The sequence below is a fragment of the Protopterus annectens genome, chromosome 8.part1 (assembly GCF_019279795.1).
Source record: "Protopterus annectens isolate FY-2018-M chromosome 8.part1, PAN1.0, whole genome shotgun sequence".
Classification (NCBI taxonomy): Eukaryota; Metazoa; Chordata; order Ceratodontiformes; family Protopteridae; genus Protopterus; species Protopterus annectens.
Window position 1 is genome coordinate 420025650 of NC_056742.1, and position 27548 is coordinate 420053197.

The following is a 27548-nucleotide window of genomic DNA, read 5'->3' on the forward strand; positions in this document are numbered from 1 at the left end:
TAAGTATATTTAGCCCAATGCCAAAACTGTACTGCCCACTATGTAGGGAAAACTGAACGTAAATTTAAAGAAAGAATCTATGAACATCAGTACGCTATCAGGAAGTGTAAGCTTACAAATGCATTGGCCAAACATGTTTCAGAGCATCCCAATCACCAATTCAAATTCATTGGTATTGATCAAGTTTGTCATGACATTAGAGGGGGTCCTGCTTCATTAAAATTACTAGTTTTAGAACTTTATTGGCAAATCAGGTTGGCATCCTATCATCCCCCGGTTTAAATGAAGCATGTTCTATAGGTTGCCTTCTTAGTATGTTAAGTTTAAAGAGATAGATTTTAAAGTTATATGAACATTCTATTTAATTTAATGTTTTAGATAATTTAATGTTTCAGATAATATACTTGAGTTTTTTACAGCGGTATTGGTCTGAAATTTATGTTATTATACAACAAAATTAATTTAAATGAAAATGAAGTACCATAATTTATGAATTACGGATTACACATACAAATTCAATTATTATTTGTTTTTGGTTTTTCCAATTGGGAATATGTTCTGATTTTTATTTGATTTACTACTATATAGTTATGATTTTATGAAGTAAAATGGAGAAAGTATTGTAAGATGTAATTGTTTATATGTTCATTATATTTAATTTGTGTAAACAGTTTATTCACACAATGTAGAGTTTTAAATTGTTTTTTTAGCCATTGCCTTTTTAAATAAGTAATGAGTATTGAATTGGATCAATTAACTAATTAAGTTTTTTGTATAAATGGGTAGGAATGGAAGATGAGTTTATTCTGAAGAAGTTTGCCATTAGTAGCAGACGAAAAGCGCTTAAATAAAACTCATTTTTGGATTATTCATTTGTCGCACTGAATTTATCGCTTTGACTGCTGTCTGGTACGATCTAAGCACAGTATTGGCATGTTGGAGCATTTTGTGGAGTACTCCGAGGCTTGCTTTATTTGTTTTTTCACAGTTGGTGTTTTAAAATTTCTATGGTAGTGAACCTATGCCCCAGGACACCCCATTGGGTGATCCCTCTTCTTCCGAAGCCTCCCCTGATTACACAGAAGAGCCTCCCCGGAAGAAGAAGTGCAAGAGGAAGCACATAGATTCCCCCGAGTCTGTCACCTCAGATACAGACATGGATGAATCGGAAGGGTCCCCAAGGTCCCCCTCTGAAGATGTTTCCTTTTATGACATCCTTGAAATGCTTAGGCAGTGGAGGGACTGGACTTCCCTAGCCCTTACCGAGGACGAGTTTGTATACCTGGACGCATTCGGTTCCCGACCTTCCGCCTCCTGGGTATCTCCTCCTTTTGATCCACTCATGTCTGTAGTGGCTCGGAAGACTTGGTCAGCTCCAGATTCTGTGGAACCTACTCCAAGGAGACCAAACAAATTTATTACAGCCCCCCAGGACAAAAAATTCCTCTCCAAAGGTGTGCCCATTGATGCCATGGTGGTAGCAGCAGCCACCAAGAAAGAGTTAGCAGAAACCTCTTCATCTGTTCATCCTCCAAACAAAGAGTCTCAGACGATGGACAGATACGGAAAATGAATGATTGCATCAGCGACCTTTTCAATGAGGTCCCTGAACTATCTATGCCATTTTACATGTTTTCAAAGGGATCTCCTGAAAGAGCTTGGAGATACCCTTCAAGATCCTACAGCTGAGAGAGTACCAGTCAAATTAGCTTCTCAGCTTGCGACTCAGTTCCGTAGTCAACTCCTCCATGAGGCTGATTTCCTATGCAGCCGATGGAGCGAGCAGAGCTGCAGGAACAGGTGTGGCTCTCAGGAGACATGGTTGGATGCGGCTGTGTCAGTTTGCGGAACCCTTTCGAGCATCCTTCACCAATACTCCCTTTGGCTCCTTTCTCTTTGGGCCTCAGGTGAAAGACACATTGACCAGGTGTGAGCAGGAAGGCAAGACTCTCTCTGCTGTGGGAGTCTGTTTTTCCACCCCTTCCAGACCTTATCCAAGGATCAGAAGAGTGGAAAGATGTAGTTCCGAAAATCCCAGGGACCCTTGCCTGACACACGTGGTGATTTTTTCCCCCAGGGGCAGAGGGGGAAACAACAATAACAGACGCCACCCTCGTGGCAGAGGGGGATCGCAAAACCAGGGTGACAGAGAGACCGTCTCTGCCAAGCCCTTCCAGCATCTCTGAAGGGTTGCCCAATTGCTCACCTCTGGAGGCAGTCGGGTGAAGACTTTCGCTCTACCCAAAAGCCTGGCAAAATATAACAAGAGAGACAGATGGGTAATATCCATTATATCCGGAGGTTACAAAATTCCCTTCCATCAATCCCCCATAGAATCAAAAAAGTCGATCCCAGATGTCTCACCCAATCTAAGGGATCAAGCATTCACAGAAGTTTCAAGACTGCTAGAAAAAAGAGCCATTCAAGAAGTCCCCGCAGACCAACTAGGATCCGGAACTTACTCAAGATTCTTTTTAGTACCAAAAAAGACAGGGGACTGGAGACCAATACTGTATCTCAGCAGATTAAACAAATCTGTACAAAAAGAAAAGTTCAGAATGGTGACACTGCAGTCCATTTTCCTTTTTCTGGGTCAGGACAATTGAATGTGCTCGATAGATCTTCAGGACGCGTACTACCATATCAAGATGGACAGACGCTCCAGGAGATTTCTTTGCTTCCGGGTAGGGGCCAGTCATTACCAGTTCAGAGCTCTGCCCTTTGTTCTCATCTCAGCCCCCAGGGTGTTCACCAAGTGTATGGCAGTAGTCATGGCTCACCGGAGGCATCAAGGATTCCAGGTGTTTCCCTATCTAGACGACTGGCTCCTGACTGCTACCACCAGGCATCAAATCTTAGAGGCACGGGATTATACAATCACATCATGCACTCAACTAGGCATTACAGTAAATTTCGAAAAATCTGCCTTGTTGCCCTGTCAGCTATCACATACATAGGAGCAGAATTAAACACAAAAGAAATGTTTGCAAGATTACCACAAGAAAGAGTTTCCACTATTCGTCAACAAGTGTTAATTCTAATGCAGAGCAAAAGGATTCAAGTCAGATATGTCCTCCAAGCTCTAGGCTCCATGGCAGCTGCCATTCTTCTTGTCCTATTAGCGCGTTTCCACATGAGAATCCTTCAGTGGCTTCTTTTCACGCAGTGGTCTTTCCAGGAGCTACCCATGTCTCACATGATCCTGATCACAGAAACATGCAAAAGGCACCTTTCTTGGTGGATGGTCTCCCCACTAGTAGTTCAGGGCAGAACTTTCATAAAACTCCCTCCAGTAGCCACAGTGACCATGGACGCCTCCCTGATAGGGTGGGGGGGGCATTATCTAGGCAGGACAGTCCAAGGCACTTGGCAAACTCACAAGTACCATCTGCATATCAATGTCCTAGAAATGAGAGCAGTGCTCTTAGCATTGCAAGCCCTTCAAGACTCTCTTCCTTCCTTCCGGGACCATTGCAATCCAAATGGACAACATGTCAGTGGTGTGGTACATCAATAAACAGGGCGGGACCAGGCCTTACCCCTTGTGTCGAGAAGCACTCAGACTGTGGCAATGGGCAATTTCCTCCCAACGTTTTCTGATAGCAACACACATCCCTGGGAAATCCAACGTCATAGCGGACAGGCTCAGTAGAGCTGTCCTCATGCCTCACAAGTGGTCTCTGAATCAGGAAGTTGCGGATCTTATCTTCCGCAAATGGGGACAGCCTTGCTGCGATCTATTTGCCACTCCTCTCAACAACAAATGCAGCAGCTACTTCTCCCTACTTCCTCTTCCAGGTCATATACCCAGAGATGCTGTAGTCCACGACTGGCCTCAGGGACTCCTTTATGCATTCCCCCTTTTCTCCTAATACCAAGACTCATACAGAACGCAAAATCGTTGGGTTGTAAAATGATCTTCATTGCCCCATATTGGCTTCAACAGATATGGTTCCCGTTCCTGCACCTCCACCTTCTGGATCAACCGTGGATTCTGGACCCGGTTCCAGATCTTCTGATTCACCAATCAGGCGTTTGCACCAATCCCTTCAAACTCTCCAGCTCACAGTTTGGTTACTCCACTTCTTACCTTAGCCAGGCTTTCCAGTATCTCCCCAGCAGTCCATGATATTATTGTTTCCTCACATAAGTCTACTACGAGGAAAACGTATGCTAGTAAATGGAAACAGTTTTCTTACTGGGCAGAATCTAGAAATTTGCATCCTTTCTCAGCCCCAGTCCATGAAATTCTTGAATTTCTAGCACAGCTCTTTCAGTCTAGTGCGGCTTCCACTACCATTAGAGTACAGCTAGCTGTCATTTCTAATTTTTATATCGGTATGTTTAATTCTAGCATAATGTCTCATAAGCTCTGCAAGGCCTTTATGAGAGGAACATCTCTTCTTAGACCCCCAGTTAGAAATCCCCCTCCTCCTTGGGATCTCAATTTAGTTTTAACTTCCTTAATTTTGCCTCCCTTTGAGCCGACAGCATCATGTTCCTTAAAATTTCTTTCTTGGAAGGCACTTTTTCTGGTTGCTATCACTTCAGCTAGACGTGTCTCAGAACTTCAAGCACTGTGTATTCATCCTCCTTACCTGGTGTTTCACAAGGACAGAGTTTCTCTGAGGACCAATCCATCCTTTATTCCTAAAGTCTGTTCAGAGAACAATTTAAATCAATCGATAGATCTCCCAGTTTTCTTTCCCAATCACAGCAACCAGGCAGAATACAAGCTCCACCAATTGGATGTGCACAGACAATTGCATTTTTATCTCCATAGAACTAAGGAACTAAGAAAGTCAGACCAGTTATTTCTTTTTTATGCTTTCAACAAACAAGGCCTTCCAGTTTCTAAGGTGACCTTATCCAGATGGTTATCTGATACTATTGCCTTTATTTATCAGTTACGAAATAAAGAGCTACCAGCTAAACCAAAAGGTCATTCTACTAGAGCTTTAGCCACCTCTGTAGCCTTTCAGTCTAGGTTACCCATAGACTCAATCTGTGCAGCTGCCACTCGGGCAAACCATCATACTTTTATCTCTCATTACAAGGTGGATATGGTCTCCCGTAGCAGAGCTTCCGTTGGTTCTACTGTTCTGAAGAGTCTGTTCCAATGAGCCACCCGGGATGTTAGGTGCTAGGGCTGCTGTCCCAAACAGCAAGAATGAAGGTGAGATGGACAACTTAACATAAAGAAGTTATGTACCTACCATAACGTTCCATGTTAGTTGTCTTCATCTCACCTTCCTTCTTGCATCCCTCCCTCCTTCCCCCTTCCTAGAGGATTGAGAGGAGTTCCTTTTTGTTTTCACTGGCTGAGTATCTTTTATTACTTCACATGCCAGGTAGTTTATGACTCTTTCCTTGTTTAGGTGTATTGGACAACCAGTTTTTAGGTAACTGGTTACTCTACTTATGTCTAGTGTGCACTATCACAAACAAGATCTGGGTAGCTGATGCTGGGCATTCTGGGGTAAGGGGTAGCCTCGAGCCAGTAAACAGCTCTCGAGCTATAGAAGATGGCCAAGTCGGAGCCGATCCTCGGCTCCGGACCCAAACAGCAAGAAGGAAGGCGAGATGAAGACAACTAACATGGAATGTTATGGTAGGTACATAACTTCTTTTTTCGTGATGTCCATCTGTTTTCAGATGTTTACCTTAACCTGGAGGTTACAAAGCTAATCATTCAGTTGTACAGTTAAAATATTTTTTCCTCCTCAAATCCTGTCTTGATATGCAGGATCTACAGTCCAGTAATTACTAATTTAAAACACTTTTTTGTCTTTTTCTGATTTACAGGACAACCCACTTGGAAACTGGGATGGAAGATATAATGGCAAACAGCTGTGCAGTTTTGCAAGTGTAGAAAGTACTGTTCTTGTGCATATCAATGATATAATTCCAGGTAAATTATGTTGATGGGGAAGTCATGAATTCCGTCCACATTTATGAATATATCTCACTGGCAAGAAATAATTTGAGTATGTTATGTAAGAACTGGAGAGTTGTATCATTTGTAGTGCTTACTTTCATTCTTGTGTGCACACTGCTGAGCTGATTGTTAGGGAACTGATGGCTTGAGTGCTGTTACACTTTTTAAAGTAAGCTTTTTTTGGAGATGTAAAAGACTGAATATTCTTAGATCGATTTTGCTATGTCTGTATGAATTTTGCTATATTTTTCTACTGGTATTGCTGCTTTTCATGATATATTAAGCTTGTTGTAACTAAATGCTTTATGTTTTGTGGCTATGCGCTAGCAAAGTTGAGCAGTACTGTGAGCATTCATATAAATATCTTCAGTGGTGAGTCAAGTAAAATACAGAAAATGGAATACAGAAATAGTAGATGGCAGAAAATCAACTTGCATATAACAAAGAAGGTGTGAGGCATCTCATAAAATTCTTTTAGCAGTCAATGCATGTAGCCCCATATTGAAATAACTATGCAAAAAGTTAATGTGCTAGTGTTACTAAGACAAGATTTCCGAATCGTAGCTATCTAATGAGATGTTCCTTGTTCATCTTTTTGTATAGTGTCAAGAGCATGTTCAGTAGACATTGTCTCCATTTCTTTTCCACCAGTGGATTTCCTCGTAACAGTTCTGAAAAATGATTTGAGTTTTCAAAAGAAACTTGCAGTGGTATTCTGCTGATTGTGAAGGAAAAAAAAATTAAACTCTGCAGCCATTCATTTGTCTTGTATCGGGGAAATATTGTTTGCTATTTGTTTAAGGAAAACTTCACCTCACAACTATAGAAACTATTTTGCACTGTATCTCTATTTCCTGGGTTATTTTAACACCTCAAAATCACTCTGACTGCTTCTTATAGAATTTTAATATATTTTCTGCAAATTGGCTACCAGTGGGGTTTGACATGTCAGTATGATCTTCTTTTTCTTCCATCCTTTTTGTATCCCATAATCCATTTCAGGTCTGCTTTACGTGAGTCATGCTAGGCCTAAGGATGTGAAGTGGTGTATTCCCATGTCTGTGACGTACATTGGGATTAGTGTCGGTCACTGTCATCTTGCTTTATGTAACAGGACTGTGTCTTTGATTTCTTGAATGACCCTCCTTTGTGTGTGTCTCATGACTTGTTTTACAATATATTTAGGAGTCATACAGCAGCCAAAAAATAGCTAAATTCAGGCCTTTTGTTCAAAGTATCATCTGATGTTGTTAATCTTCATTCATTCATCACTGATGGGTTGTCGGTTCCGTCCTCGGAACCGAGTCGGCCTTATACCAAGCTCGCTCCAGCCAAAAACTCTCGAGCTAAGCTTTACCCATAGTACCCTTCTCCCTGTTACCTCAGATCTCATTTGCCATTTAGCCGTAAAGCCACTGTCAAGCCAGCTCTCAGCTAAATCTTATATTTTTGATGTTTGATAAAGCTTTGATAAGAATTTCTTTCCTTTATCCCTATCTCTCATTGTCTGTCGCTATTCTTTACCCTTTCTTTCGAGTGTCTGATTTCCTTTTTCCTTCAAATTACCTTTTGGTAACCTCAGTACCATTGTTGATATGGCCTTTCGCACTACCCGTTGTGGTAATCCTTGAATACCATTGCGAATATTTCTGCCTTCTTCCCTTTACTTCTCTTTACATTTCTTTCCAAAAAATAAATAAATATATATATATATATATATATATATATATATATATATATATATATACATACATAAAATCTTCTTTTCTACCTATCAAATTGTTTGTGAGTGTTCAGTATGTCTGAAAAAAAGGGGACTTCAGGCTTTAAGCAATGCCTGGAATGTAGCTGAAAAATGCCTAACAGTGGCTCTCATGAGGATTATGTGTATTGTTTGGGAATTCTTCATCTCTTTGTGCAACCACCTTGCTCTATTTGTCAGGGATTTAGCTCCTGTACTCTAAACAAACACAGGAATAAATTAATCCTGAAGGGCCTCCTTAAGACGCCCTTTTCAGAGGCTCTTTCTGCATTGGAGGGATCACCCCCTTCTAAGAAAGTTAAAGAGACCACATTCCATACCTTCTTTATATTCTGGTGATAAGGATAAACCATCCAGTCCGAAAATACCTAAATTGTCTTCGGGAACAGAAACCAGTTTTTACGGCACCGACCTCGGTACCGTCAACTACTTTAGTGTCGGCGCCTGTTTTGGTACTGACAATGTCTACGGAACCATCCTTACCTAAACTACAAATTGTCACCTCCACATCCACCTCTGTACCGAGTGCCGTCACGGTACCTATGACTACTGTGGACACTCCTCCCTCGTCTCCAAACTCGAGACAGTGGTGCCATTGGACACTGCAGCACGGACCCGATACTCCCTGTCAGTGGATCCTTTCCTGGAGCAGATATATAGCCCCTTCCTTGAACGGCCAGAGTCCCCATTGGGGATATCCACCAGATCCACCAGGAGACTTTCGGAACTGGATGTGGTGTGCCTTGTGGACCAGCTGCTGACAGCCAGGGGGATTCCTACACCTTTAAAGACACAACTCCCTGTCAGACTTGGGAATATTTCTCCACAGACCCCATCCTGTTCTCTTCCTTTGACCTCCTTGCAGGTTTCAAAGCTTTTGACACCAACGCCCTTTTCGGTACCCACATCCTCGGTGCCATTAGGGGATCTCACTGTGGCCCTTGAACCGACCCTTTGAACTTTGGCTCATTCAGAGCCAGGTCTTCCTCAGGTCCAGGATTGGGCTACAGGCTCCTCGGTGCTGAGTAAGATTCCGAGCTTGTCTACGGTGCCAGTAGTCCTGTCGGTACCGATCCCTCTTGAGGCTCCTCTCTTGGGAGCGGGCTTGACAGAGCAGAGAGTGACCCCAGTTCTGAGGTTGTCTTTCTCAGTTCTGGGCACCCATCCCTCTTTGGGTGGGCCTGCTTTCCAGTGATGGAGAGGGCCCTTGCCTCTGTAGGCAAACCTTTGGCATCAGAGCCCCAGACGCGTCCTCCCCCTGAACTGCAACTGACACAAGCCACTGTTTTGGAACATTGAGCACGAGAGCTTCAGGAGACCCTACTGCAGGGTGCCCCTTCTTCTGAGTCCTCTTCAGAAGTTCCCGCTGAGGAAGTAACATAGAAGTTGTGCAAGAGTAAGTACATAGACTCCCCTGAGGAGTCCCTTACAGAGTATATGGATTATGATGAAGAGTCCCCACGGTCACCCCCTAATGATGTCTCCTTTGGAGACATCTTTGAAATATTGAAACAGAGGATTGACTGGAAGCCCAAAAACCTTCCTCCAAGAAATCCGTGTTCCTGCAGGCCTTTCTTACTTGACCTCTTGGGTGACCCTGCCTGCAGACGAGCTAATTCAGCTCGTGGGGCAGCACACCTGGAAGAATCCTAACTCTGTTGAGCCAATCCCACGGAGACCAGACAAGATTCTACCCCCCCCAGGAAAATCCACATTGGTCTTAAGGTGTACCAGTAGATGCTATGTTGGTGGTGGTGGCCACAAAAAAAGAGCTTGCCAAAGCGAGCCAGACTGTTCATCCACCTAACAGGGATTTCCAGGTGGTAGACAGATTAGGGAAGTGAGTTTTTACTTCATCGACCTTTGCCATACAGTCTTTGAACTATCTGGCACATTTTACTAGGCTCCAAAGAGACTTAATTTCTGAACTCTCTGGAACATTATCAGGACAGGTGTCTGACGAAGTAAGTGAATAAGTTGCCTCACAGCTAGCAACCCTGGAAATGATATTGAGCTCCTCTATGAGGTTAATATCCCATGCAACCAAAGGGGTGGCAAGAGCTGTGGGATCAAGAGTAGTTATGAGATGTCATGCCTGGATGCACCTTTGTGATTTTACGGACACCTTTAGTTCTTCCTTCCTGAACGTTACAGTTGAAGCATCTTCCCTGTTCGGCCCAAAAGTGAAGGACACTCTAGCCAGGTGCGAGAAGGATGGCAAGACCCTATCTGCTATAGGTGTATGCTTTTCCACCCCCCATCATACCTTCTCCAGGAATCAGAGGAGTGGAAGGTTGTGGCACAAAAAGTCTCAGGGTCCTTTTCATGACGCATGTGATGAGTTCACTCCCAGAGGCAGAAGGGGTAACTCTTCTGGAAGATGCCCCTACTGAGGTAGAGGGGGCCCGCGTAACCAGGGACCCAGAGATTCTTTCTCTGGACAACCCTACCAGTGCTCCTGAAGAGCGGCCTGAATTATTTCCTCTGGAAGCAGTCGGGAGATGTCTTTCCCTGCACCACGCTGCCTAGCAATCGATAACCACCGACTCTTGGGTGCAGAGGATAATAACCAGAGGTTACCACATCCCATTCGATTCTTACCCAAAACCACCAAGACAAATTCCCGATGTTCCACCCAGTCAAAGGGAAGAAGCAGCTCTAGAGATAAAAAAAAAAAAGAAAGAGTCATCCACGCAGTTCCACCAAACCAGATTGGATCCGGATTTTACACAAGATTCTTTCTGGTGTCAAAAAAGACAGGGGAGTGGAGATCGATCTTGGATCTGAGCAATTTAAACAAGTTTGTCACCCAAATAAAATTCCAGATGGTCACAGTTCAGTCCATTCTTCCCTTTTTGTAGAAGGGCAATTGGATGAGCTCGGTGGACCTTCAGGATGCATATTACCGCAACAAAATGGACAAATGCTCCAGAAGGCTTCTTCGCTTCTGGCTGGGAGCCAATAACTACCAATTCCGTGCTCTGCCATTTGGACACCCTACAGCCCCCAGAGTGTTCACCAAATGCATGGCAGTAGTAACACCTCACTTAAGACTACAAGTATTCCGGGTGTTTCCATATTTAGATAATTGGCTCCTTACTGCCCCCACCAAGCATCTACTGGTAACAGCCCTAAACTACACCCTCTGTTTGGCGAACCTTCTGGAAATTTCTAAAAATTGGGAGAAATCCAGCCTGACTCTGACCCAATCCTTAGAATTCATAGGAGCAGAGTTCAGTACCCATTCCTGTTTAGTCTCTCTCCCAGACCACAGATTACAAAGACTAAGGCTCCAACTCCAGGTGATACTCTGTCAAAACAAAGTTTCAGCTCGAGAAGTCCTCCAGCTCCTAGGTTCAATGGCAGCTTCTATATCAATGGTGCCTCTTCCAAAACTTCACATGAGACTCCTCCAATGGCTTCTGTTATCTCAGTGGTACCCAAATCATCATCCTTTGTCCTTTCAAATTCGAATAACAAATCAATGCAAACAGGACCTAATTTGGTGGATGAGGCCAGAAACAGAGCTTTGGAGCCACCCCTTCCATCCTTCTCAGCCCAGAGCCACTGTGACCACAGATGCTTCCCTGATAGGGTGGGGGGAGCATTTTCAGGGAATGACAGTCCAAGGCACATAGTCCACATTAGAGGCCAATCTGCACATAAATGCCCTAGAACTGAGGGCAGTGCTTTTAGCGTTGCAAGCATTTCAGTATGTCCTTCCTTCTGGAACAATTGCCATCCAGTCAGACAACATGTCAGTAGTCTGGTATATCAGCAAGCAAGGAGGAACCAAGTCTTACCCCTTATGTCGAAAGGCCATGAGAATTTGGCAATGGGTGATTGCTTCCAACCACTTTCTGATAGCAACACATATTCCCGGGTATTCCATTGTGATTGCAGACAAGCTGAGCAGATGTATTTTCCTGCCTCACGAGAAGTCCCTCCATCCGTACATAACAGAGAAAATTTTCAACCGTTGGGTTCATAGGTTGGTACTAGGCTATCAATCGTAGGGCCTATACAAGCCTAGCCATAACAATTCCCTGGCTCTTTCTTCCCACACTATTTACTTCACTGGACCCCTGTCTAGCCGGGCGACTGATGTGATCCCTGGGGTGAATTTCCTTTCTCCCATCCAGTTGTCAAGATTATTTTTGAAGAGGGCCAAAGTGGTGCTCTGCTTGACATGTATGGGCAAAATAAACAGTCTTGCAGGTCTTGAACCCAGGACCCTACACACTATAGTCATAGTAGTTAACCACCAAGCCATCACAGCAGAATGAGGCCAGCCTTGCTGTGACCTATTCGCCTCCCCGTCAAACCACAAATGCAGCAGCTACTTTGCCCTAATTCCCCCACAGGGGGAGTCCGCAAGGAACGCTCTAATCCACAGTTGGCCCATGGGACTTCTGTATACTTACTTCCCCTTCCTCTGATTCCCCAATTCATGAAGAAAGCTCTTCGGTTGAAAAGTAAAGTGATCCTCATAGTACGTTATTGGCCTCGACAAGTATGGTTCCCCTTTCTCCAGCCTCACTATGCCAACTGTGGATTCTGGATCCAACTCCAGATCTGATTTCTCACCCCCAAGGGTTGAGCCACCCGAACTTAGCTAGTCTCAAGCTGACAGCTTGGTTTCTCCACTTCTGCTGATCGCCAGGTAGAACAAGCTTTCCTCCTCAGTACGTGACGTTATTGTGGCCTCTCACAAACCATCCACCAGGAAACTTTATCTAGACAAATGGAAGAGATTTTCAATTTGGTCTAAGCAGAGAAAACTAGACCCTTACTCAGCCGCAGTTACTGCAATGCTAGATTACTTATCACCTCCTGGGTCCATCTCATTTTGCTCACTTTAGAGTACAGTGAGATCATATTCTGAGTCTAGTGTTCACTCGACTTAATACAGAGAGAAGTTTTGAGAAGGCCATCCTACTGAGGTTCTTCCTTCCTCTCTCCTTGCACTTAAAAAGAAATTTGCACTTTATTCATCTGCTTTTACTGTATTTGTGTTTCCTCCTACTTTATTTTGCATTTCTTAAAAGTACTCAATTTTAGTTATTCTGCTGCATTTATTACTGCTTGGTAGTAGCTTGATTAACTTGTAACTGTTATTCTAAGTCTTTTGGTTTAAGCACTTGGGCTTCATACCAATTGTTTTACATTAAGAAGGTTTGTGGTCTGCACTCTTGTGGCTGGACAGGTAGCTTACATCCTTCTAAGCTGGGAATTACTGATTGAAGGCCCAGTGTCTGCTATTCTAAAAGTGTATTAGTTTTGGCGTAAGCACTTGGGCTTCAGGCCAGTTATTTTACATTAAGAGGGTTGTGGTCTGCACTCTTGTGGTAGGAGGGACTGGATTCTGTCTTCTGAGCTGGGAATTTCTAGTCACAGGCTTATTGTGCCTACTTATTTGAACTGTTTCTTTCTGAAATTGGTGTGCCTTGTTGTTGTAGCATAGACCAGATTCAGGCCTGCTGAACCTAGCTTTGTTTGTATAACTTGAGCACTGATCCAGGCCATCTTTTTTTGGAGAAGGTTCCCCTGCTTCCTAGTAGCAGGAGTGTGCAGTTAGAACTTGTCTGATTGAAGACTGCTGAAACAGCGCTCAGTTTTGAGCTTTTTTCTGGTTAATTGGGTAACTTGTTTAAATCAGTTTGTTTTCTATTGTTTATATATTTTATATACATATATATATATATATATATATATATATATATATGTGTGTGTGTGTGTGTGTATATATATATATATATATATATATATATATATATATATATATATATATATATACACACACACACACACACACACAAAATTGCACTTTATTCATCTGCTTTTACTGTATTTGTGTTTCTTCCTACTTTATTACTAGGGGCATTGACTACAGCTCTGATCTGCGATATATAACAATAAGTATCCTTTTCTGTGCATTTAAAGTGTTTTTTTTATTGTAGCTGCTTTATTTTCTGAAAAAAAAAAACAAAAGAGTGTATATACATATATGTATATGTATATATATATATGTATATATATATATATATATATATATATATGTATGTATATATATATATATATATATATATATATATATATATATATATATATTGTTTCCTGCCTTTCTAAGCTAGTATACTCCAGTTTTCAGGTTAGTGCTGAATTCAGGACTGTTAAAATCTCTGTGTTTGCCCATACCTTACTTGGATAGAAGGAAGTTTCTCTGTTCACCTGTGAGAGAGGGGAGCTTTGAGCAGCCTGACTGTCCCTGGAGGAGTGGTTTCAGACCAGAAGTTAGTAGTTTATTGGCCATTTTGGGCTAATTTCTATCTCTTTCATTTCCCTGCTATAAATACAGCATTTACCCGGTTTTGCACGCCGGGCAGCGCCAGTTAGCTAGGGTAAAAGTATTTCCGGCTCCACAAAGTCTCCTCTTCAATTTTTCCCTTAGAACTAGACAAACTTTCAACTTAGAACTCAGGCCAGTCATTTCTCAGCCCGGCACTTGCTCAAAACTTATAGCAAGCACTTATAAACCCTAGCACTAGACCCTCCTGTACTGTACAGAAGGTTACTGTTAGCTACCTGTTGGGTGCCAGGATCCGCCATATAACACAAGCACTGAGGTCACTCCAGAACAAGTACAAATATGACTCTGTCATTGTCCATGTTGATGTGAATGACCTGAGCCGCACCTCCCTGGACTACATGAAAAGAGACATGGAAGAGCTCTCTGATCAGGTAGCCCAAGCCGGTATGACCCTGACCCTGAGTAGCATCTGGCCCTCACCAAGAATGATACCACAGTATAAAGATAAAATTCTCAATTTCAACAGTTGGCTAAGTTTCTGGTGTCATTCAAAGGGGATCCAGTGTCTGTCCACCTGGGATGACATGCTCAACAAGCCACGTTGCTTCACTAGAGATGGCTTGCACCTGTCACCCTTAGCTTTCGAATACTGGCCAAGGCTGTTGCTACCCCTATAGTGCCTTTTTTAGGCAAGGCTCAAAAGACAAACCCACCACTGTAAATAGCACAAGTAACAAAAAACTGAGGGTAATGCTACTCAGTGCAGAAGTCTAAACCTCAAAATGCACGCACTCAAGGCACTCCTCAGTATGGAGAAAATCGATACATGTGCAGTAACAGAAACCTGGTTTAAGGCTCCAGGAGAGCACCCCAGCACTACCAGGCTACAACTCATACCATACATTTCGGCCACAGAACCCAAACCGAAATACAAAAGGCGGGGGCATATCCATATTCATCAAGGATACCCACACTTCCAGGTTAGTGGCACAGCACGATACTTCAGAGATCATCCACGTGCAACTAACAACAGACAAAACTGCAATTTAAATTGTAGCTTGCTACAGATCACCCACCATGTCCCAGGACCCCAATTCCACATTTCTGGAAACACTGGGAAACATAAAGGTCTACCAAACACCCTAATATTGGGTGATTTCAATTACCCAAACATTAACTGGGAGAGCTACTCAAGTACTAACTCCCTTGCCCAACATTTCCTAGAATTTATAAACTCAAACGCCCTGGTTCAACTGGTCAACACTCCCACCAGAGGTGACAACATATTGGACCTGGTCATCACCAACATGGGCGAGCAGTGTTCCACACTGGAGGTCAACCCCTTACTGGTTAGATATGACCATAAACAAATCACTTTGGATATCCACATTCTGCCCCCACCCCCGGACAAGGAAACCACTGTGAAAAACTTTTCAAAAGCAAACTTCACGTTACTTAAGACCGAGGTGGAAAGTTTCAAAGCCCCCATGCTGAAGGATAATGCTGTCCAAGCTGCAAAATCTTTTACTAATGCATTCTACTGGCACCTACAAGAATGCATGGATCGTGCCATCTAAAGCAAAACCAAGACTCACTCCTCCAAGAAAAGGAAACCAGTCTGGTGGACTCCTGCCATAAACAAGTTATACAATAGAAGGAGGAAACTAGTACAGAAAAGAGTAAAATCCCAAGAAGGGAAGACATCCCTGATCAGTATCAGCAAGAAACTACGATCCCTCATAAAATCATCCAAGGCGAGCTTTGAAAGAAAAATTGCCAAAGACTCCAAAGATAACCACAAGGCATTCTTTAGCTACGTCAAGAATCTAAGTGGCAATGCTCAGATCTGCTCGGAGTTAGTGCAGAATGGCACAAAATACACTGAACCAACCGATATCTCCAACATCCTGGCAGACAGGTTCAGCGCAGACTTCACCCCAAAAGGGCCCATAACCATACCAGAAGAATGTAGACCCAGACACTCAGGTTAAAACAACCCTCTCTAAAGCCAAAAACACAGCATCAATGAGACCAGACGGTGTCCCAGGCTGCATCCTACATGAGCTCAAAGCCGAACTAACCCCCTCACCTAAACACACTGTTCAGACTCAGCCTCTCCATAGGCTGCGTACCCATAGAGTGGTGCACATCAATGGTTTTTCCGCTCCACAAAGGTGGAGCCACAACAGACCCCAGGAACTATCGCCCTATAAGCCTGACTAGCTTGGTCTGCAAGGCTAGGGAGCGCATCATCATGGAACTCCTTAACAGAGACATTGGGAACCTCCAAACACTGGACCCTACCCAGTTTGGCTTTGTTAAGGGCAGATCATGCCTCCTAAGCCTGGTGGACTTCTTTGAGACAGTTACCAAGGCTATAGACGAGGGAAAGGTGGTACACACAGCCTACCTAGACCTCGTTAAGGCCATCAACACCATTCCCCATTCTGGTATTATAGACAAGCTCACCAGCCTGAACATAAACCCCTATGTCACGAGTGGTTTGCCAACTAGCTCACGGACAGAGCCCACATGGTGAGAGTTGCTGGAGCTAGGTTCGACTCTAAACTGGTTACAAGTGGCATTCCCCAGGGCTTAGTCCTAGGACCACTCCTGTTCGGCATATACTTCTCAGAGGTACAGGCAAGCACAGGAGGACTATGGCTGACCATGTTCACAGACGACTGCAAGCTAGGGGCTACAGTTGACTCTCTCTCTAACACAGACATCCTCCAAAAGGGTCTCACTGAGACGGATACCTGTTGTCAAAATCATGGCCTCAAGCTAAATGCCAAAAAGTGCATAGTCATCCCCATTGGAAAAAAACAAAGTACCCGCAAACTACCACATAGGTGGTAGTCCTCTAAATACAGAAGATGTAATAAGGGTTCTGAGGTCCCAAGTAGATAGTAATCTCACCTTTAATAATCACATTGCCAATGTGGTTAGAAAATCCTTCTACGTGGCCCACCTAATCACAAAAGGGTTTGTATCCATATCAAAAGAGGTCATTGTGTCCCTCTACTCATCGCTCATCAGAACCATCATAGAGTACAACGCCCCATTTGGAATGTACTTTACAAGACACCTGCAACAGCTGGAAAGACCACAGAAGTACCTCACCAAGAAGATCACTGGCCTCAAACAGATGCTCTATGCAGCTCGACTGAAGAAACTCCAGCTGTACTCAGTTGTATACCGCCTACTTAGAGGTGATCTCTGCCTGACATACAAGGCCATGTCCAACCCAGGATTGATGGACATGCTCCACCTAAAGAAAACCTTATCCCCTCAAGTCACATGCTTTAGGGATCTAAACCTCACCACAACAATAAATAGGACGTGCTGGATGGATAGATTCCTGTCCCAGAGACTTCCCATGCTTTGGAACAAGATTCCAGTCTACATTAGGCAGAGCTCCTCACTAACACTCTTCAAAAGAAACCTTGACGAGTGGATGGGAAACAGAAAGTTTATCCCAGAGATCACTTCAGTGGCTGTGCTGGACAGAGGCACAGGGAACTAATCTAAGGGGGCAGCGAAAGCCAACACATTCTGGCTAGGCTTATAAATGCCTTCGGACAGATAGCCTAGTACCTACCTATGAAACTAACCTATGAACCTAAATTTCTTTGAAGACTGTGCTGCAGCTTCAACTATACGGGTTCACCTGGCTGCCATTTCAAATTTCCGTGATGGCTTTGGGAATTTTTCCTTAATCTCACATCGTCTATGTAAAGCTTTTCTAAAAGGAGTCACTCACATTAGACCTCCAATCAAACAACCTATAGAACCATAGAGCCTCATACTAGTCCTACAATCCTCGACACAGCCTCCATTTGAACCTGCAGCAACTTGTGACATCAAGTTCTTATCCTGGAAATCTTTTTTTCTGGTGGCCATCACATCAGCTAGGTGTATTTCCAAGCTCCAAGCTCTGTGCATAAAACGTCCTTATTTAATTTTCCACAAGGACAGAAAATCACTACGGGCAAATCCTTCCTTTCTTCCCAAAGTAATTTCTGATTTCTCTGTTAACCAGATTATTGACCTACCAGTCTTTTTCCCTACTTTTTCTAATAAAGGAGAGTACTGTCTGCATTCTTTAGACGCACAGACAGTTGAAGATTCTACCTAGATAGAAAAAACAATGCGCAAGTCAGACCAGCTATTTATATCATTCTCTGGTCCTAAAATGGGGAAGTCACTTTCTAAGATGACCTTATCTAAATGGCTCAGAGACTGTATACTCTTCATTTATCATGAAAAAACCTATACCGCAGAAAATCAAAGCTCACTCCACCAGATCAATGGCAACTTCTGTGGCGTTTCACTCGAGCTTCTGTGGATGATATCTGTGCAGCAGCAATGTGGGCTACTCCTCATGCCTTTATAACTCATTACAAATTGGATTTGGTCTCCAGGGGGAGAGCTTCATTTATTCTTCCACACGGGCCGCCCAGCTGACACAAGGTAACTGGGGACTCTGTCCCATCAGTGATGAATGAATGAAGATTAACAGCATCAGATAAAGAAGTTATGTCTTACCATAACTTTCCATCTGTGTTGTTGGTCTTCATTCATTCATCACCCCCCCCCACACACACACACACACACACACACACACACAAACACACACTTTGTAAATGTGTTGATACGTTACAAGAATTACAAGAAAAAACATTTTCTGGCTTTTCTCTTAATGTCACAGATGTCTGTAATACTACATTTAAGTCATCTTAAAATGTAAAGCAGTATAACAACAAGCATTTAAAGTTTAAAGTTTAGCATTTCAATACTGTAATGCTGTTTAGGTAAATTTTTCACACAAGGGGTGACAACTGCCTTTGAACCATTGACTGACCTAATTGCTCTGTTTTGCTGTGAAAGGCATAACATTGGAAGCAGCTGTAAGTTTGATTTGTTTCTGCAATAAAGACAATGGAAACTAGTTTCACACCTCCCTTGTCTTTATTACAGCAGCTGCTGTATGTCTGACATCAGCAGGACTAATTAGCTATATAAGACTGCCAGTGGTACCTGAATACAAGATTTTCTGTGTCTGTGGTATGCCATGCAGGTGTAAACAAATTCCTCTGCAAATTATATGAGAAGTTAAGATTAAAAAAAAAATGGATGTTTTTTCCTTTCCTTTGATTCTAAGGCAAATAAATGAAAGTTTTATAAAGTCTAAGCAGGCTTCTGGGACCCACCTACACAGTAATGGAACCATATTAAAGGGAAAAAAGCAGTCTAAAAGCTTAGTTAAACTATAGGAGAAGGTGGAGTTTCCCTTTAATTTCTTTCCAATTGTCTGGGAAAATTGGGGGAAATGCTAGCTTGTTGGTGGGCCTTAATGCGTAAGTAACTACATCTAAATTGTGTATGTTAAGAGGTTAAGCTAACAGCCTTGCCCTTTTACCTAACAAGTTAATGCTTGTAAGACTTGCCTTTTAACAAAGTCCATAGCTAGAATAGATGTGAAAGAAAAAAATTGTATTCATTATTCTGCTTTATTTCATACTCAGAGCAGAGATTTATGTTTTCCTTGTGTGAATTCACCCTGGTATACAGGATCTTAGCCGTCATTTTTTGGATGGGTACCTGCTCTGCAGACATTTTTTCTACTAATACTTAGGGTTGCCACCTATTAAGCAGAACAAAGTGGGACATGGTGGTGTGGCCAATATGACACTGACCATGTCCTCTACCATGACATCACCACAGGAGTGGTGAAGGAGATGCTGTTATGGGTACAACAGCTGGCTGGCTGCTGGAGTGCTAGCTAGCTGGCTGGCTGCTGGAGTGGCTAGCTAGTTGGTGGGAGTAGCAACAGGATGGATGAATGGCTGGAAGTATGGATTAATGGCTGAATGGATGGCTGGCTGGATGGATGGATGAATGAATGCATGACTGGATTGCTGGATGGATGGATGGCTCATTAAGAAAAAAAAAACAAATCTCTGTCTTTTTCTTTCACAGCTGTAGAGGTGCTAAAAAACAAACCGCTCTACAGCCACGATCTTTGCAGGGCTCTTTCTGCCCCAGTTCCCACCCCCTTCATGAATTGCAGCCAATTACTGCACTATTTAAAGCTCATGTACCTAACAGGAAATAGCTCTGCCTGCAGGTCCGGGTTGGTGATGTAACTGAATTGCCGTGGAAAAGCCAGAAGTAATTGCGGCTTTTCAACGGCAATTCAGAGCGATCAAAAAGCATGACTTTAAGTCCCACAACTTTGTACAGTGGGCAACAGGATGAAGCAGCTCAGCCCACGAGTGTCCCTCTGATAATGGGACAGGTGTCAACGTTACTACTACCTAAGGTCTTCCAACCCAATAACCTTATACTGCCATACAAGGTGAGGCCCCTTTGTCTCATATTTACGGGGGGTTGGGGGTCTCAGACAGAACATGCGTTTAGACTACAGTCTTCAGTTAATCTGTAGTTCCCATTCTGGAAAATCACTGTCTGCTTCCATTAGCCAGCACTGCCATCCTTTCCTTTTGAGATTCTCACTTCTCTGGTCTATTATTTTTCCTCTCCTCCAAACATAAAGATCTCTCCATTAAACTGAAGATAGCCACAGAATCTTTTTCTGCAGACCTTGCAGCGGTCACGAACCCCAGGAGAAGTCTGTAAAAGACAAAATGTAGAGAGACACAGCAGGACTGTGAGCAGATACTAGCAATGAAGAAGATTTATCTTTCCCTTCCTCACCAACTGATGTCCTTGTATAAGGTTTTAAACTTAATGCAGGAGAGAGAAAGTGGTCATTGACTGTTTTATTTCCACAAGGAAGGATGAAAAAAACATGTAGAACAGAGCATTTCATTTTGGTGGTTATACCCTTATATGATACCTTTCAGGTGTTAACTGGGTTTGGTAGCATTCTGATACTGCAGCCCCTGTACCTAGGAAGCCAAACCTGTATGTTCTGCTCCCTGAGGAGCGTTTGCTGTGAGCAGAGAGTTTGGTAGTGTTTTTATTGCCTTATCTGTGACCTTGAAGAAGAAGACTACCTTTCAGTTTCTGTCTATCACTAAGATTAGGAATCTTGAACCCTAGATAAGATAGGGTAGCATGTGTTTATGTATTCCATTCTGCCCATGAAGGCACTAGACTACCTGACTCAAATTCATTATTCTCAGAAGGACTTGTAGCACAGAATTTTAAAGAAGAACTACCTGACTCTGTATTAGAAAAAGTATTAAAGACAGTTCTTCTGCGGTTACTATGTTTGGCATACTGGTGGTCCAAGCTGTATATTTTGCAGCAGCTGAGTCTGCCAAAGTGTCAGGTGCTGTCATTCACATTATCCTGTTCATGGAAGATCTCAGAATAGTTTTTATAATCACCTTTCAAAGGGCCCTTGATGCCTGGTCTCAAAACTGAGTCCTTATAATGGAAAAAAAAAGGCAAACTGGTGTGGCTGTGGGTGTGAAGTTTCAGCCTTCCTCCCACAATGCTTCTTCACAAAGTTGCTAGGAAGTCAGCTGGAGGGAAAAAATCCAAATATTATTTTTAATGTTTAAACTTAACTTTCCTGTTTAGGAAAGTGTATTTTAAACTAGGACTATTATATTTTTATTGACTGTTGTGGGACTTTGCTGTACTTTTAAACGAGAACACACAATTTTTCTGACAGTTTAAAAGTTAATTTAAGCATTGTAAAACAATTTTTTTCCATGGAGAAACTGCACTTAAATTACTTTTTGGGATTGTTAAAGTGTACAATCTGTCCTTCCTTCCAGCCACAAAAGGAAAAAGTTAAACAGCATTTGCCACACAGCAGGCTAGCAGTTGGCCTCGGTCTCTTGTGGGTGGCTATGCTGTGGCCAAAGCTGGTTCCTCAAACCACTCATCTTTTTTCTTCAGATCCTTCTGGTGTTGTCTATACAGCCACAATGAATTAGGTATTAGCCATGTCCTAAGTGGGAAAAGGAGAGGATCTCTTGTTGGTCTTGAAAGAAGGGACATGGAAGGTGCCTCTGCTCAGCCAGAATGTTGTGCTTCTCCCAGTGGAAGCTATTATTGGCAGTAATAATCCTGTTTACCCCAACTTTCAGCAGAAAGCTAAACCTGTATCTTTTATATCAGTTTCACTGGACAGCAGTAGTTTGTTACATCTGTCTCAGGGTCTTGTACAGGCTATTGACCTTTCTTATGTGGTTTCTGATAAAAGAACAAGGGATGTTCATCGTGTTTCACTGTTGCAGTCATTACACTTGGGTACCTGCTGGCAGGCTACCTGCAGTCGGCCTGAATTCCAAAGTCCTGGTCCGGCGTCAGTTGCTGTTGCCTCTTCCCTGATGTCAGTGTGCCAGTGGTATATAAGATGCAGCCAACGCCATTTTCTTCAGTTTTTCTTGCCGCGCGGTTCCCGAAGCAAAAGTAGTTCGCAAGTGCCGGTCGGCCGACTCCTGAGATTTTCAAATTTGAATTTCAGATCCGAACTCTTCAATAAAGCTAAGTACCCCATTGGGGAAACTTTTTTCTTGCTCTAGACCGATGTCAGAAAAAGTTAATTGTATTTCTTGTGGGAAGCAAATACCTCCTAAGGATTTTCATTCTTACTGTATTCCTTGCCTAGGCCCTGACCACGACGTTGCTAGTTGTCAAGTTTTGTGCTAGATTTAACCAATGCAGTATTAAGCGTCGGCACGGTTTTGCTTTTCATTACTTTGGCCGAAGGTTTAACTATATAATGCCGTCAGAACAGCCGACGACCGGAGTTCATAAAAAGCGCAAGGAGAAAGAAAAGGACAGGCATCCAAGGTCCAAAATCAACGACGAAGCCTCTTCTAGGCCAGTCGCCGGTTCGCTGGTTCTCAGTGAGGTGCTTTCGCAGCCCCTGACACCCGCTACCTCAGAGGCACAGGCCGCCTCTGACTCCCACATGGAGACAACTAGGCCTCTTGGATACTCAATGTATTGGGCCTTCGGAAACAAATCCCTCAGATGGGTCCGGAGCCGCTGAGCAGGCATCGGCTTCTGAGGGTGTTTTCAGACCTACACAGCTTTACATCAAGCCAACTTCAGCATCCAAGACAATGACTAAAACAGCTTTAAAGACAAGGAAACAAGTACAGCATTCTCCAGGACAAACTTCCATGCCTAAGAAACAGATGCTCAAAATGGCCGAAGACCTAATTACTTTGATCAGGGGTTCCCATCCCCCTCCTGATAAGAGGCATAGGCAAGACACTAAATATGATTCCTCTGATCAGGTTTCCATTTCCTCTGACTCATCTTCAGAAGAGGGATACTCTATTCCTCCCTATGAGGATTCTGATGCTGAAGAATCTATTCCTTCAGCTTCTCCTGAGGATTATTCCTTTGGGGAAACCCTGCATACCATGAGGGAGCATTTCCACTGGGAGAACCAAGATTACTCAGAATCTAAGAAAAGGCTCAGAGACTTTCTTTTACTACCTCAGCACAGACCTCTTGCTATTCCACCTGTTCTAGACATTGTAGATGATCTATTTTCAGAGTCCGGACGGTCTCCTGACAGATACTACAGGGTTCCAGATTCTCGTAAATTTCTATATAAAAACCCTGCTGCTGACCCAGAATCTATATCTCAGGGTCCCAAAGGGGTCAAAGCCTCTACTGCAAAAAACCCTGTCCCCTCAGATAGAGATTCAAGGGCACTGGACAGATGGGGGAAAAAAGTTTACACTTCTGCTACCTTGGCTGTAAGGGCTTTAAATTGTCAGTTTCATATGCTTAAATATCAGCAGTACTTAATGTCTCTGCTAAAACAGAAAATGTTGACAAATTCTGAATGTTCTGAGAACAAGGAAATGCAGGATTTATTGCATGCAACTGAACAAGTGGGAAAACATACTTTGCAATGTGGTTTTGATTCTCTGGAGGCCTCTTGCAGGGCCGCTGTTACAGGTTCTGCCATTAGAAGGCATGCTTGGTTAAAGGAACAGACTCTGCCTGATCGATCATGTTAAAGCAAAATTATTGGATGCTCCATTACAGCATGCTACTTTGTTTGGTGTTAAGGCAGAAGAGGTGTTGAAGAAAATGGAGGATAAAGCTAAATCTATGCAGACAGTAAAGAATTTCTTACAGGTACAGCCACCCATATTTAGCAGGAACTGGCCTTCTAAGAATTGGTCCTTTCCCATGTGAGACAGGCCACAAAGAGGCAGATACAGGCACCCTAGAGGCAGTCAACAGCCCCAGGGCTCATACAGGCCCAAACAATGGGGTGCTTCTACCTCCAAAAGCGGAGAAGACAAATCACAGCCATATAGGAAACAGTCCCAATGACTTCCCTCTGCCAATGCCAAGCTTTTATCTTTTGGCAGCACCCTTAGGGGAAAAGCTAGCACTTTTTTCACAAAATTGGCACATGATCACCCAGGACAAATGGGTCTTAAATATAGTCTCTCAGGGCTACAGGTTCCACTTTCACACCCTTCCAAAGGCAGAAGGTATGCCAGACCTGCCACACAATCAATGGGCAGAGGCACAAAAACATCTCTCATGGACATGAGGGCTATTCAGCCAGTGCCACAACAAGAGCAGGGACAAGGATTTTACTCAAGACTTTTCTTAGTACCAAGAAAGGACAAAGCATGGAGACCAATTCTGGACCTGTCTATTCTAAATACTTTTCTGGATGTTCCAAAATTCAAAATGTTGACTCTGCAGCAGCTTCTGCCCATGCTGGGCAAGAAGGCTTGGCTTGTTACTTTGGACCTCAAAGAGGCATACCTGCATGTCCCAATCAGACAGTATTGCAGAAGATACCTCAGATTCATAGCTGGCTCAATGCACTACCAATTCTCTGCACTGCCCTTTGGCTTATCTACTGCGCCCAGAGTCTTCACAAAATGCCTGGCACCAGTAATTGCATTTTGCAGACAGAGGAATTCAGATATATCCCTACTTGGACGACTGCCTTATTCAAGCAGAGACCAAAGACAGTCTACTAAAGCATCTGGCGTTTGTAAAAAAAGATTACTAATTTGCCTAGGGTACACAGTAAATGAAAAGAAATCAAAACTAGTACCCTCTCGAGATAATATTCCTGGGTGCAGGCTTAAATACAACTGCCCAGATGGCTTATCTCACGCCAGATAAACAAAAGCAACTGACTTCTTACTTCGAAAGCATAGCAACAAAGACCCAGTTATCTGCAAGAAAAATTCTGCAGGCTCTGGGCTACAATGCATCCTGCATTCTGCTAATTCCCTATGCAAGACTGCATATGAGGAAACTACAATGGTATCTAAAAAGTGTTTGGACTCAACATTGCCACAGCCTGGAATCATTAATTTCACTCATTCCCTGCCTGCAACAGGAGTTTCGATGGTGGGCACAGGCCTGTCACCACAACAAGGGACAGCCATTCAGATTATGCCTGGGGGGCCCACATGGCAGGAAAATGTATTCAGGGCACATGGCCCGCAAGCCAAAGGTATCTTCACATCAATCAATCACAGCTTTCAAGGACCTACTTCATCCAGGACAGCTGCTGATAAAGACAGACAACACCACAGTCATGTGGTACATAAACAAGCAGGGGGGCACACATTCCTACCCCCTCTGCAGACAAGCCATGGTTTTGTGGAACACAGCATTGACGTACCAAGTACACCTGCAAGCATAATTCCTGCCAGGAAAAACAAATGCTCTGGCAGACGAACTAAGCAGAAACCTCATAGATCCTCATGAGTGGAAACTAGATCCACAAATCTTCAACATGATAACAAGGAAATGGGGATGCCCAGACATGGATCTTTTTGCCTCCCCTCAACTGCCAACTTCAGAGATTCTGCACAAGGACTTATCACAAACAAGCATGGAAATTGGATGCTTTTTCATTCAGCTGGAACAACCTTACAGTATATGCCTTTCCTCCACTGCCTCTCCTCCCCAAGGTACTCCTAAAGGTCAGACAAGAGAAGCCACAAATTATACTAATTGCCCCGGATTGGCCACACCAACACTGGTTCCCAATCCTAAGGAGCTTGTCTCAAGGCCCAGCCTGGACATTGCCTCAAATTCCTCATTTACTGACCCAACAAAACAATCAGATCCTGCACAGCCAACTCAGAACCCTAAATCTAGCTGCATGGTGGATAGTGTAACCATTCAGAATACACCTCTGTCTAATTGATGTTATTTTGGAGGCCAGGAGGCTCAGCACCAGAAAATCTTATGCAGAAAAATGGAAGAGATTCTGTGCTAGGAACCAGGCACAAGGAATTGGCAAGCTTGTTCCAAATATTCCTCAGATTTTACAATATTTAACTGAGATGCTGGACAAAGGCCTATCCTTCTCATCAATTAAGATCCATGCCTCTGCCGTTTCAGTTCATTACAATATGGACCCACCTATTTTTTCACATCCATTGCTTAGGCAATACCTCAGGGGGGCCAAAAACATAAGACCCCCAAGGAGAGCACCAATACCTGCATGGGACCTCAATTTTGTCTTGGAAAAACTCACACTGCCTCCTTTTGAGCCAGCCAATACAGCTGAGATAAAATTCTTATCATGGAAAACAGCTCTACTCCTAGCAAAAACTTCAGCAAGAAGAGTCTCAGAGTTACAGGCATTAATGGCTGTGGAACCTTTTATTATCTTCCATCCAGACAGGGTTTCCCTAAGGACAAACCTAACATTTATGCCTAAGGTAGTGTCCAGTGTGGCTCTTAACCAAACCATTCATTTGCCTACTTTTTACCCAAACCCACAGAATAAAGGGGAGAGACTTCTACATTCTTTGGACATACACAGACAGCTACGCTTCTACTTGGCCAAAACTAAAGCTTTCAGAAAGACTGAGAAACTTTTAGTGGCATATGCTGCAGGATCACAAGGAAAGGCCATCTCAAAGCAGACTATTTCAAAATGGATAGGACACCGCATTCGTTTCTGCTATTCACAACATGGCAAATCAGTGCCTAAGGGCATTAGACCACATTCTACCAGGGCAGCAGCCTTCCTCAGAGAAGTACCAACCAAGGATATTTTGGAGGCTGCAACTTGGACTTCAGTGCACACTTTTACTAAGCACTACCACTTACCTCTTTACTCTAAATCCAGAGCAGGCTTTGCCACTGCAGTTCTGCAGGGCCTCATAGCCACTCCTAATTCTATTTAGACCCAGCCGCCCAACCTCAGCTTTGGGATTCACCCCAAGTGTAATGACTGCAACAGTGAAACACGATGAACATAGTACAGTTGTGTACCTACCATAAATGTAGATGTTTGAGTGTATTCACTGTTGAAGTCCAGGTTACCCACCCACCATCCCCCTTTCTTTGCTGGGACCTATCTGTACTTCTCTATTCTATACAACCTATGTGGTGTATTTGCTTGTAGATGAAGGTAATGTTTATTTTAGTGCATGCTTTTTATAAGCAGTGTTTTTTAGCCTACCCTTTTGGGGGCACCTGACATCTGGGGCAAGAAAAACTGAAGAAAATGGCATTGGCTGCATCTTATATACCTCTGGTACACTAACGTCAGGGAAGAGGTGACAGCATCTGACGCCGGACCAGGA

At 43.3% G+C, this 27548-nt stretch overlaps 1 protein-coding gene across 1 annotated transcript in view; it reads left to right on the plus strand.

The window, feature by feature from the left end:
- The window catches only part of CYLD (CYLD lysine 63 deubiquitinase), a 1495154-nt gene that overhangs the window by 563423 nt on the left and 904183 nt on the right, over window positions 1-27548 (plus strand). Inside the window, exon 8 of the mRNA XM_044081615.1 lies at window positions 5806-5911. Within this exon, the coding sequence (XP_043937550.1) occupies window positions 5806-5911 (106 nt within the window). The remainder of the gene's footprint in view (window positions 1-5805; window positions 5912-27548) is intronic.